The sequence below is a fragment of the Chlorocebus sabaeus genome, chromosome 2, assembly GCF_047675955.1.
Source record: "Chlorocebus sabaeus isolate Y175 chromosome 2, mChlSab1.0.hap1, whole genome shotgun sequence".
NCBI lineage: Eukaryota > Metazoa > Chordata > Mammalia > Primates > Cercopithecidae > Chlorocebus > Chlorocebus sabaeus.
The window spans coordinates 4,374,234-4,387,908 of record NC_132905.1 but is presented as its reverse complement, the minus strand read 5'-3'; the positions used below and the strand labels follow the sequence as shown (position 1 = coordinate 4,387,908).

The 13,675-nt window shown below is 52.5% G+C and overlaps 1 protein-coding gene across 3 annotated transcripts in view; it reads left to right on the top strand.

Annotated features, from left to right (window-relative positions):
• The window catches only part of PHACTR3 (phosphatase and actin regulator 3), a 275,725-nt gene that overhangs the window by 196,449 nt on the left and 65,601 nt on the right, over positions 1-13,675 (top strand). For all 3 annotated transcript variants that reach the window (XM_008012500.3, XM_008012491.3, XM_008012529.3), the window contains 2 exons: positions 2,612-2,786; positions 3,631-3,878. In XM_008012500.3, the coding sequence (XP_008010691.2) occupies positions 2,612-2,786; positions 3,631-3,878 (423 nt within the window). The remainder of the gene's footprint in view (positions 1-2,611; positions 2,787-3,630; positions 3,879-13,675) is intronic.

Below are 13,675 nucleotides of genomic sequence, written 5' to 3'. Positions count from 1 at the left end.
TGAAAAGTCTTCATCTCGGATCACCCTCTGAGTCACATTAAGGTGGGCGGGTTCTCTCTGTGTGCTGTGGTCCCTACCCTCCCCTCATGGAGAAATTGCAGGAGGTCCCTTGCATTCCCGGGTTTCACCTGCCTGGTCCCTGGAGATGTGTTTACCCCTCTCCCTTTGACCTCTCCTTTACCCCTCTCCTTTACCCTTGCTGTCACCTGGTCCAGTTGGTGACACTCCACTCTGAGGGATGGGAGTCCCACAGCCTCTGCCAAGTGTAAGTGGAGCTGGGTGCGATGTGCTTATCTCAGCTCCCGCCTTCTCCTGGTGGCCTGCCCCTGAGGTGGCTTCTGAACCTCAGCTTCCTCATCTGTGAAATGGGAGTGACAAGGAGTCCCCTGCACAGGCTGGGTGGGGCGAGCCAGGCAAAGCTCTATGGGGGCCGTGGGGTCAGTGCTGGTTGTCACATCTGGGATTGACAGTGGGGCAGAGACCTGGGTGGGATCCCAGCTCCACCAAGCTGAGCGAGAGCAGGCAAACCATGCTGCCTCAGTTTCCCTATTTGTACAACAGGGCTAGTGATTCCTTCCTCATGGGGCTGGGGTGAGGAGTAGAGGCAGTGATGGTTAGAGACAGAGGGGCTGGGGGATGCTGAGTGTCACCTGCCTGTGCTCAGGAGCGGGACACTCTTCTGAGCAAGAGCAGCCTGGGGAGGCTGAGGCCAGTGGGGAGAGGACAGCACAGTGTGCAGAAGCTGGGATGGGTCTCCCTGCAGCCCCTGCCCTGCCTGGCCACTTCTTGCATGGCTGGCTCCTTGTCATTTCTCAGGTCTCAGCTCAAAGATCCCCTCTGCAGAGAAGCCTTGCCTGACCTCCCTCTCTCAAACCAGCCACCACCTCCCCCAGACCAGCCCAGTACTCTCAGCCCATCTGCGTGGTGCCCTCTTGTCCCCCTCCCCTTCCTCTCTCCCAGCCCCTTTCTCTCCCTCTCCTTCTGTCTCCTTCTCTCTTCTACAATTGTTTGCTCTCTTTCTGTCTGCCTGGCTTCTGTCTGGCTCCACCAGTCTAGGGCAGGGCCTGGGCCATTTCCCTGTGGCCTGGCCTTGTCTGGCCAAGCAGGTGCTTGTAGAGAAAGTGAAATAACTAAAATCCTTCACGAGGTTTACAGTTTCCTTTTGGGTTTTGAGGAATACTTTTTATTGGTGCTGGCCACATCCTAGGATTATATTGAAAGAGTTTGTTTCTGGCTTTTAGGGAAGGGGGTAGTTTAGATCTGGTTGTTTTCCTGGTGGGATTAAGGGGAGCTGGTGTTTGTATCAGTCCTGCCAGGATACTTTTGGAATGAGAGTTTGTGCTGAACACCTAAGAGCTGCTGGGCCTGTGCCGGCTGCTGGGCTCCTGAAAAGGAGCTGATGGACTCATTTTACAGGCAGGGAGGCTAAGCCTTGGAGAGCTTCGGTGACTTTCCCAGAGTCTTGCACATTGGGAAGTGGCAGATCAAGACCAGAGGCCAAATCTGCAGAAGACAAAGCCCAGGCTCTCTGCTCCTCGGGGCACCTGACGCCCCCTGCTGGCCTGGAGCACATGCAGGAGACCATAGGCGAAGGAAGGAGGGGGTGTCCCACTCATTTAGACTTGATTGAGCGAGTCTGTTTAGAATCATCTTCAAAGTCATTTCATGTAAACAAGTGTTTATTACACATGTTTTTAGTGCCAGGCCTGGGGAAATTGTAGGAAGGAAAGTGGACACAGGCCTGCCCGGGAGCAAGAAACAGACCAGGCAACGTGATTCACTCCAAGTAAGAGGAAAAGTGTCAGGGCAGGCTCAGGTCCCAGGGGCAGGTGACGGGCATCTGATCAAGGCCTCTCTGAGGAAATGATATTCTAGCAGAGGAGTGGGGAAGCATTTCAGGCAGAAAGAACAGCCCATGCAAAAACTCAGATTGAAGGGAGCGTGGTGCCTTCAAAGACAGGAGAGAGATCTTCACATGCTGGAGGGAAGAGAGTGAGGTGGAGATGCAGCTGGGGAGCCGAGTGGGGCCACCCCCAGGGGCCTTGAGACTGGGCCATGAGTTTGAATCATGTCCTAAGGAAAATGGAAGAGCGATCCAATTCACCTTCTGGGGTGATGCTCCTGGCAGAGATACAGGGAGAGGGTTGGAGCCCAGAAATGTATTCCTTACTGTTCTGAGGGCTGGAAGTACAAGCCCAAGGTGCTGCAACAGACGCTGTGGGGAGGGCAGAGCAGACCATGGCATTCGTCCAGGCTGCACAGTTTCTTCCCGAGAACAAGAAGCAGCTCCAGGAAGCTGAATTCATAGCAGAGAAGCAGGAAGGAAGCTTTTCTAAGCCGGACTCCCTTCAGGGAGGATGCCGGTGCTGGTGTCTGCAGGGCTCAGCCGCTAGCAGGGTGTGCCCTACAGATGGAGCAGAACTGGACAGAGATGCACCCTGGCCTCCAGCTTTGGGAGCAGGGATCGTGGTCCAGCATCTTGGCATTAGTTGGGGCTGCCTCCCGGAGGTGCAGGGAAGCGTCCTCTCTGCTCACGGTCTCCAGTCTCAGCAAGACCCTTGGTCCCAGCCCCTGAAGACTAATGTTCTTGCTGCTTCCTCCCACACCCCAGGCCAAGCTGCACTTTTCCAAGCCTCCAGCATGAAGAGTGCCGACCCTCCCCTCCGGGGCCAGCTCTCCACACCCACGGGGTCTCCGCATCTCACCACGGTCCACCGGCCTCTTCCCCCAAGCCGCGTCATTGAGGAGCTGCACAGGGCGCTGGCCACAAAGCACCGCCAGGACAGGTGAGGCCCTGCCCCATGAGGGAGATGTGTGCCGCCAGAATGCCCGCCTGGTCAACCTCAGGCTGTGCAGCTCGTGCTGTGCCCAGGGCCCTGGCTGGGTCTCCCGTTCTACAGTCCCCGTCTTGAAATTCCTGATAACTTCTGAACAAGGAACCCACATTTTCATTTTGCACCTCGGTCTGCAAATTACATAGCTGACCTTGGTTCCCACATTCTGGGAGGGGGTGCACAGTGAATGTGCACTGTGGGAACCTGGCCACAAAGTCCCCTGCGTGAGCCCCTCAGGACCCAGGGTGGGGTGGGAGCTTGGCAGCAGAGAATGACTTAGAGAGAAATGGCTGTTCCACTTTGTCCCAGGACACTGAGGGCTTCATCGTTTTCACTGGGCAAGGGTGTAAGGCAACCTGTGTCTGCAGCTTACTCTTATTTTGGATCACATGTGTCTCACGGACTGTGAAAGACTAGAGGCTACATCTGTGTAAGAAATAATGAATTGTTAGAGGTAAAATAGGTAATGGGAGACAGGATGGTTTGGAGGAATATTCGACTGACAAAATGTCCTTCTCAGTTTTTGTGATGTCCTCTCCCTGAACATTGATTGCCCTATGTTTTGGCAGGTTTTATTACTTGCATGTTCAAGCTTTTCAAAACAGCATGTTGTAAACAGCCATTTGCCTTGAACTCAAAGCCTCATGCTCCTTCTGGTGCGTCCAGGATAAAAGCTGAGAGGCTGCCTGCATTTTGGTGCTGCCTCTGTGATATTAATTATAAGCTCCAAAATCAATCGTGCTGGATTTCTGGGTGAAGGGGGCAACCTGTAACCTGAACCATCTTTCTGATTTAGTTTTCAAGGAAGGGAAAGTAAAGGGTCTCCAAAGAAGCGGGTGGATGTCCGTCTGTCGAGAACGTCCAGTGTGGAGCGGGGCAAGGAGAGGGAGGAGGCTTGGAGCTTTGACGGGGCCTTGGAGAACAAGCGAACTGCCGCTAAGGAATCTGAGGAGAACAAGGAGAACCTGATCATGAATTCTGAACTCAAGGACGACTTGCTTTTGTATCAGGACGAGGAGGCGCTGAACGACTCCATTATTTCTGGTGAGGAAAGGATGGCCCATTAAGTGTGGGGATCTCGGCCAGAGGTCTCCTGTCACCAGGGGGTCGGGGACAGAGCTCATGCCTGGGGGAGGAACAGGTCGAGGGGCTGCACCTGGGGAGAAACAGGAGGAGGTTGTGTCTTCTGGAAATGAACCTCTCCTGAAACAAGCTGGGATGGGGGTGCACAGCCAGGCTTGGAGCAAGGAATTAGAAAATACCCCGGCAAAGTTGTTTTGAGAGTTGCATATTAGTTTTTATGTATACATGGAAAAAAAACCAAAAACATGAAAGTAGTGTAGCAAGTGACTTTGAGAGCGCCACCCCTGAGGATGGTGTGGCGAACAGTATACAGGTGGTGTACAGATGCTCGGTGTTTAGAAGTTATAGCGAAAAAAAAAACAAAAAGCAAAACAAAACAAAAACAAAAAAACAAGTAAAGCAAGATGAGATGGAAGCGGAGGAAGAGGGAGGGAGAGAGATTGCTCCATTGATCCCAAATGGCCGTCTCAGAAGTGGTGTGAATGGGACAGGCAGCGGATACTTGTTTGGGAGCAGGTGCTCACAGGGTCCTGGGAAGCCAGCTCTGTGTTTGTCCTCACGGTGCATTCTCGGGGTCAGAGTAATTGCTCCATCCTACCCTTGAGGATTCCGGGGCTCGGGACGATAGAGGCCTGCAGACCACCCTGCAATGAAGGGAGAAGGAGGCTCAGGCTAGGAGGAGGAAGCGCTGAGGGGGTTTCCCTCCCAGCTGGTACCGGCTGTGCGGGGCCCTCTGGTCACTTCCAGGAGGGTCCAGGGTGGCCGTGGTGTTTGGCCTGCAAAGGAAGAATCAGGAGTGTTCATTGCTGTTCTTCCTGGAAGCATTTCATGGTGACTGTTGTGGGCGTGGGCAGAACTCCGGCCATGTCTTCCTGTGGGGAGCGGGAAAGGGCAGCAGACATCAGTGCTGACCCTGGCTGGTACTGAAGCATGCGGTTGGTACTGTGATGGGTGGACAGACCAGCAGCCTAGGGCTCCATAGCCTCCCCTTTCCTGCTGCTTCGGAGCCTTTCCACCAGGTCTGAGGAAGCAACTCGGAATATGTGGCTGCAAAACATGAAAGGGTTGGGGGGTGCTGTTACCCCTGTGTTTGGAGGAGGCTGACTTCCACCGTGGGACCAGTGTCTTTGTGGCAGGAACTTGGGACTGGTCACTGGTCTGAGGGCACCAATGTCTCTGAAGAGACTGGAGCCTGTGGTGTTCCCCAAACCCATTAGACCCTGGAATCCTTGCCCTTAAACACCTGTGAACCTCCAGCAGAAGGGTGCTATGTGGGTGCACTTTGGAGAAGAGCTGGTGTTGGGATGGTCAAGGGCTAGAGCAGGGTCCCTCAGCACTAGTGGCATGGGGCCAGGCGATTCTCTGCTTGGCAGGGGGCTGTCCTGGACACAGTAGGATATTCTGCAGCATCCCTGGCCTCTCCACACTGGATGCCCCCAGTGGAGACAAACTAAAACATCTCCAGACTTGGCCAGATGTCCCTGGGGGCAGAATCACCCCCAGTTGAGAATCACTGGCATAGTCTGTGCCCCTGGTTTGGGGGTGCCCTTCCATAAGGCCCTTGTCCACTCCAGGACACAATGCTTTCATTGGTGAGAGGGAGATGGGAACTGCTTCCTCTTGACATTGACAATGTCAACAGCCAGGGCCCTTTACCGGGTGCTTCTTGTGTCTGGGATGCTGGTCTAAGGTTATGACAAGACAGGAGCCCCATGAGGCTAATGACATCATAATCCTTATTTTACAGATATGTAAACTGAGGCATGGGGAGGCCATGTAACAGGCCATGGCCATGCAGCTCATTGGTGCCAGGCTGAGACTTGAACCCAGGCTGCCAGCTCCAACTTTCTGCTCTGTGCTAGACCCTCTCTGAGGATGAGTGGATTAATCCACATCAGCCCTTGGCACAGGCCCTGGCTCAAGCCAGGTGCACCTCAGAGAGCACTTCTTCCTGTCCTCACCATCCACATGGCGGGGAGAGCTCCTGGGGAGGAGAGCTCCTGGGGAGGAGAGGAGAGCTCCTGGCCCAGAAGGCTCTCGCAGCTTGACTTTCCTTCAGGGCATCATTAGGCCGTCCAGATGCAGTGTCCTCGTGCCCGGCATTAAAGGATTAAAGGTATAATGCAGTCATTTTATTTAAACACGGAAGAGGATGGGAATCTGCGTTTCACCTCTCAGGAGCCTCAGGCCTGGCCCGGATGTGCCCTCAAAACACTGTGGCAGCGTGGTTGAGATGCAGAGTTTCTGCACTGGAACTGGCGTCAAAGCACATCTAGCAGCACACTTGGCTCCCGCCTCCGTCCCTCCTGCCCAGCGCCCTCCTCCTCTGAGTGCTGTGCACAGGGACGCCTCCTGCTCAGCCAAAGTGGCCTGGTCATGGCCAGCTGTGTTGGCCTCTTGTGCCTGTTGTAACACCTTATCACCTGCTGGGTGGCTTCTGACCACAAAATTTTCTGTCTTGCAGTTCTGGGAGCTAGAAATTCAAAATCAAAGTGTAGGTAGGGTTGTGCTCCCTGCGAGTGCTCCAAGCAGGAGCCATTCTCTTCCAGTTTCTGGTGGTTCCTGTGTTCCTTGGCCTGAAACTCCCAGCCCTGCCTCTGTGGGCACGTGACTTCCTCCTCCTCCCTCCTTCCTCTCCCCTTCGTATAAGGATAGTAGTCACTGCAGGCAGGGCCTGTCTGGATAATCCTGGATGATCTCCTCATCTAGAGATTAACTTAATTACTTCTGCAAAGATCCACTTTCCAAATAAGGTCACTTTCACAGATTCTGGGGATTTGGACTTGGGCACATCTTTTAGAGAACCCCCTTTCAACCCCCTGATTCCACTCCTCTTGGTTAACTCGTTCCTCTTCTCATTGAGCCAAAGCTAGGCTCCGGGCTTTGACCCACAAATCCCCCTCCATCCCCGGGATCTCTGTGGCTGGGCCAGTCCATGGCCTCCAACAGAATGTGCTGTGAAACTTGGACTTGGCCCTGGGCAGGTCCCTCCCCTGTCCCTGCCCCATTTCCTTGTTGTCAGATCAAAGTCCCTCATTGTTGGCTCCTATGACAACACTGAACCTTCCTTCCTGGCTGGGACACAGTTGCGGATTCACACTAATTCTTGTCATTCTCTATTCTCTCTCTGCTACCCATCAATTACTTATTGTTGACTGTCTAATTTTGTCTGTGTGGGGGATCATGCTGGTATCTGTCTGTGCCCTATGGTGTGCCCATCGTCCCACGAAACCTGGTTCTAAGAGTCAGTGAGCACCTGTTGGATGTGTGGCTTTAAACACATCTGTGACCCTGATGAATCTCTGGTTTGTCCCTCCAGCTGATGGCTGGCCCCTGAGCTCTAGGGTGTCTCTGTGGACTCTGTGCATCCATGTGGGGGCTGGTGCGCATTGCACAGCTTACATCTCCAGATTTCGGTTCCCATCTGTGCCCCGGACTGGGACTCTCCCTCATTTCAGTCAATACGTCTAAGCCTCCTGCGAAGCTTTTGGCTCTGTGCTGATGTCCAGATGACCTTGAAGTCTTCTCTGCTCCCCTTGGAGCAGTTCTGGGGTCCAGCCAACCCCCTCTTCTCCGGCAGTGGTTCGCTGTGCTCTCCTACCTGGACTTGGCCTCCAGGCAGTCTCTCTGTGCCACCATTGCCCCATTTCCAGTTCATTCTCCACACAGGTGGCCACAGGACCAGGGTCCCATGGAAGTTGGATAATGTCACCTCTTGCTCATATCCCTCCAGTGGCTCCCTGAGGCATTGAATGCCACATCCTCCCTAGTGCCTGCAGCCCCACCCCTTGTGGCCTGCCTCCCTCCCCCGGCTCGCCTCTCCCTTGGACCCAGCCCATGGGCCTCCTTGATAGTCCCCACACCCCAACCACAGCCCCTGAGACTCTTGCTGCCCCTGGAGGTGTGCATGGCTCCACCGTGTTTAAAACATCGCCCTGTGCAGGAAGCCACCTGGCCGCTGTGTGGTAACACATGGCCCCTTCTTCTCACCCAACCTTACTTTCCCTGTGGCAGAGTCCCTGACCCCAATACCACTGGCTTTGCCCATACAGCCTCTCTGCCAGCACGTGGGCTCCGAGGGACCAAGCCTTCATCTCTGTAGTTCTTACTGTGTGCACAGCTCATGAGTGCTAAGTGCAAAATAAGTATCAGTTAAATGAATGAGCCAGAATGGGCCAATGGGGGATTAGAGGAGCCAGTGCCTGTAAAGTACTAACAGGTGCCAGGTCCAGGGAGCCCTCATCCCTGTACTGTTTCTCCCAGGGCGTGGCTCAGACCTGAGCCTCTTGTTATTTGTGCTTGAAACCTGGTGTCCACAAGTGAACGTGGAGTTTGAGCTGGGGTCTGAGAGGGGGGAAGGTAGCTCTCATTGTAGAAACTCATCCTGGAAACTGCTGTCGTGAGCGTGGCCCAGGCCCAGCGCTGTGGTGCACTGTATGACGTGTTATGTGGGGTGTCATCTGCAAATCCTGGGTGAGGCCCCCTTTCCTCCATGGCCCTTTTGTGGGTCAAGGTCAGGGTTCCTGTCTGACCCTGAGAAACTCCTCGTTGAGGGCTGGGCCCATTGCACAGACTGGCAGGTATGTCTGGGGTACAGCCTCCAGCCATTTGCAAATTGAGGCTTCTGTGTGCTGGTCCCAGGATACACGGTCTAGGGTCCCTGAAGCCCTGAAATCAAGTGCAGAAAGCAGTGCTTTGCTTTTGTCACATTCTCAGCTGTGTCCCCAGTGCTCCCGAAGTGATAAATCTCTGAGATAAAATGCTGTGGGAAAATTCAATATTGGTCATAGAGAAAGTCTATAAATGTTGCTTTTTGGGGGGAAAATTACTCACAGTAGGAGAGGCCTGTAAGAGTGTTTTGCTTTGCCTGGTGCAGACAATGGTGAAAAGTGGTTGTTATTTGCTTCTGTCTGCAGTATGTTGAGTTCAAACCCCATTCCCATCGTCTCACCTGCTACGTTATTTTCAGATCTCCATGGTGTGGAAGCAGAAAAGCACCAGGCAGTAAATACATCAATTATTAATCACAACAACTACTATTTTATTCATTTATTTATCCATTTATTCTCTCTCCCTCTCCATCTCCCTCTCTCCCTCTCTCCCTCTCTTTCTCCTGTTGATGGAGCCTTGGCAGACATCGTCTTACCCCATGTGAAAAAGAAAATTTTTGTTATCATTTTTGTGCACTTCAATTCTCTATTAGAATGGAGAATGCATCTGCATCAGAATTTAATTTTTGGAAATGGTGGAGGCCCTATCAGAGGCAGGCACACCCCCTGCAAACATGCCCACATGCCCATGTGCCCGCACACAGGCTCGTGTGCGGTGTGCCTTCGTGGGTGTGCCTGGTCAGCGGTGGGTGAGCAGGGCCTTGAGCACATTCTCCAGTCATCAAAAGTGAATTTTATGAGAAACAGTCTTTGTATTGTCACTGCCCCAAGATTTAAGTTTTAAAACCTGTCGAGAAAAAGATGTTTGTGTTTTGTTTTTTCTCTGTGCTGAACTGAAGAGTCATGACCACACCTGTCTGGTTTGTCACAGTGTCCCGGCTCTGGGCCCAGTAGGAATGCATGATGAGGGGGAGTGAGGGACTGAGGGGCTGCTGTGGGAATCAGGACTGCAAGGGAAGAACCTGCTGATGCAAGAAAGCTGACTTCTCAAGAGCCCCCAGCGGCATGTGCTGCTCCTCCTGCAGACAGCTTCTCCCAGGTGTTCATGACAGCAAGGCTGCAGGCTGGGACTCACCACTGTTCTCAGCTGAGCCCATGTAAGGAGGGAGCAGGCCCTCCTCTTCATCCATGCTGGAGTCTTAGTCCCTTTGAGCTGTCATAACAAAATCTCTAGACTGGGTGTCTTATAAACAACAGAAATTCATTCCTCAAAGTTCCAGAGACAGGGAAGCCCGAGATCAAGGTTCTGACACGTGGGGTCTGGAGAGGCCCCACTTTCTCATAGATGGTGCCTTCTATGTGTCCTCACATGGCAGAAGGGGCCACAGAGCTCTCTGGGGTCCCTTTTCTAAGGGCACCAATCCCCTTGATGAGGGTTCCACCTAATGACCTAGTCACCTTCCAAGACCCAACCCCCAAATACCATCACATTGGGGTTAGGCTTCAACATAGGAATGTTGAGGGACACAAACATTTGGCCCCTGGCATTGGGAATGTCTGTGCAGTCAGGTGGGCCCCCGTCTCTGGGGCTTACTGCATAGAGAGACACTGCAGGGTTTGACCACCCCACTTGCCTCGACATGTTTCTTTCTAGCTCTGTGACGTTGGAAAAGTTTCTCAATCTCTCTGTGCTTCAGTCATACCCCTTGTAAATGGGGGTGATGACAAAGTTCTTATGAAGGTAAACAGGGGTGGTCACCGAAGTATAGCTTTGTCTCGTTGTGCTCAGTAAGCGTTCTGGTTGCCATGGTAATCAGCGCTGTCATCATCACTGTGGTTGACGAGCGAGCGGGAACAGGGAAGAACTGGGCATCCACCGCTCATGAAAATACCGCCTCACAGGCATGAAGCAAAGTTTGGCTCCCAGTTTGTCAATGTTCCATAGCTGATTTGTGCTATTCCTCATTCCTTGGCCAACTCGTCAGAGTGTTGATGTCCCTGCCGCTGCATAGGTACATCTGTTCTCCATCCAGATGTGCAGCTGATGTGTTTGTGTAACTGGGTGTGGTTTCGCTTGCCTGCTTAGCAAGGAACAAGGGCAAGGAGAATTAATCGCTGGGGTCCACGTGCCAGGACAGGCTGGTGGGGACCTTTGGGTTGGTCAGGAGAAACAAGCCTCAAGAAGGCCTCTCGATGGCACCTGCTATGAGTCACCTGTCCCAGACCAGGTTGGGTAACCCACGGTGCCCAGCCTCAGATCACTCTGCCCACTGGGTGGACCGTGGGCAGGTGGTGGCACATCCGGTCCCTGGCTGCCTGTCGGTAGCTCACAGGTGATGCCACTGACCCTCTCGTCAGGTTGTCCTGGGGGGCGGATAAGACAAGGCTCATAGAGTGCCTCGTCTGTGTGGTGCACATGGTGCTCACGTGGTAGCCCTGCCACCAAGGTTTTCTGAGGGTGTGTCCCAGGAGCACAAGAAAAAAAGTCTAATATTTGTACGTTATTTATTTATAAACTATACATTAGAGGTACCATACTAATATACTGAGTACTTTATAAAATATACATGCAAGATAGTAATAAATGGTGACCCGGGAGAGTGACTATGTACATATTAATATGTTCTAGCACAGCCTGCTCCACTGTGTCCTAGGAGTGAGGTGCTAGGAAGTACATTTCAGCCAGCACAGCGGGGGTTCTAGTGCTGGTGCAGGAGTGGAAAGTAAATCCTAGCCCCCACAATCCCATGAGTCAATTCCAACCAGCTAGGCTGTACAGGAGTAAAGAGACGTGTGGGATTTCCCGGCTTTATAGATTTTTTTTTAAGCTTCTTAAGAAACACCCGTGCTATGTATTCAACAAGTACTGTATGTCCCAATCTAGGCCTCAGGATTCTAAGGAGAAACTAGACACAGTCGTCTCCAACCCTATAGTAGCTCATGACTGACCTTAAAAGCTGATGTTCACCATAAACTCAACAATGTAAAAGAGGGCTGGGTTGGGAGGTGAAATCTGTATTAGTCAATTTTCACACTCCTGATAAGAACATACCTGAGACTGGGTAATTTATAAGGAAAAAGAGGTGGTTTTTTTCATTGCCCCCCCCCCCCCCCCCGAAGACTGAGCCTTGCTCTGTTGCTCAGGCTGGAGTGCAGTGGCGCAATCTTGGCTCACTGCAACCTCCACCTTCTGGGTTCAAGCAATTCTCCTGCCTCAGCCTCCCAAGTAGCCGGGAAAAACAGGTGCACACCACCACACCCGGCTAATTTTTGTATTTTTAGTAAAGACAGGGTGTCACCATGTTGGCCAGGCTGGTCTTGAACTCCTGACCTCAGGTGATCTACTCACCTCGGCCTCTCAAAGTGCTGAGATTACAGGAATGAGCCACCGCACCCAGAGAGAAAAAGAGGTTTAATAGACTCACAGTTCCACATGCCTGGGGAGGCTTCACAATCATGGTGGAAAGTGAAAGGCATGTCTCACATGGTGGCAGGCAAGACAGGATGAGAACCAAGCAAAAGGAGTTTCCCTTCATAAAACCACCAGATCTCATGAGACTTATTCACTACCACGAGAGCAGTATGGGGGAAACCACCTCCATGGTTCAATGATCTCCCATTGGGTCCCTCCCACAACACTTGGGAATTATGGGAGCTACAATTCAAGATGAGATTTGGGTGGGGACACAGCCAAACCATGTCAAAATCCTAAGACAAATGTGTGACACCAAGAATGTGGTGACACGGGCATTTGATGACATGGAGAACGTTACACGGAGAGAGGCGACACTCGGGAGTCCCTGGTATTGTCTACATGTAAAGAAAGCCCTCTTTGCAGGCTCCAGGATCCTTTCCCCAGCAGACATACTTGTACAAAGTGAATGCTAACGTGTTATTTGAATGCCATTTTAAGTGTGGAGAGGATGTACTTGAAAGACTTTGTGCAGTGTATCCTTCTGTAAAGTGAAGAGCCACCTGCAGCGAGTGAGGACTCCCCCCTCCCCCAGTCGTCTCCATGGTGACTTCACAGAACAGCAGGCAACCCCTGCCTTTTCTTGCAAGTTCGGGCTAGAGATTTGAAAGGCTGTGGAAACCCAGCCACTCCCTGCACAGACACCAGGTGGTGCTGGAGATGCTCGCCAGGATGCAGGATGCTTGGGAGAACCTGGTCTCAGGGCGACCTGGCGGGCTTCTTGCTGCAGAGGCAGGTCTGGCCCTGGGTGGTTGTGGCTGAGCACTAAGCAGCAGAGCTCTCAGAGGGGGAATGCACAGCCCCAGTGACAATCAGTGGAAACAGGGCTGCCCCCCTCTTTTTTTTTTTTTTTTGAGCTGTTACTTCCCAGCAAGTACCTTGATAAGCACTTTTCATGCATTGTATTGCCTAAGTCCCTTGACAAGGCGATGAGACAGCTATTAGTGCTCCATTTTTTGTTGTCGTTGTTAACAGTTGAGGAAAACGAGGCAAAGAGAGGGGATGAAACTTGCCCATTTTGAATTCAAGGCTTTCCAGCTCCACAGACCATGACTGTAGCCCACTGTTCGTCCAACGCGTGAGCACATCATAGGTGCCAGGCACCGCCCTGGGTGCTGTGGACACAGTGATATAAGCCAGGGCCCCAGCCTGCAGGTGCCTGCAGCAAGGGGGAGGCGGGACCCCCAGGAGGCGATTTCAAGATTAGGGGATGAGCACCAGGTGGACACAGGCAAAGAATACTCTGTGATTTGAGCATCCGAAAGCAGCCGTTCTGGGCCAGCTGTGTGCTTTTAAAAGCATTGGTAGGAACTGCATCGGTCTCCCTGGGGCCTGGGCCTCTGCACTTTGAAGGCTCTGCAAAGGTGAAGGTCAATCTTGTGTGTCCTCCTGGCTGGGCTGTTCCTCCCAGTTATTGAAATGCTAGTCTGCGTGTTGCTGTGAAGGTATTTTGTAGATGTGGTTGTCACCTGTAGTTGGTGACTTTAAGGGGCTTTGAGTGGCCCTCTCCAGTCAGTTAAAGGATTGAGAACAAATCGGAGTTTCCCAGAGAAGAGGACATCTTGCCTCAAGACTGTGGCATCCACTCCAGCCACTGGCCTGCCCTCCAAATCCAGGACTTTACAGCCCCCACAATTGCATGAGTCAATTCCTTAAAATAAATTTCTTAATACACA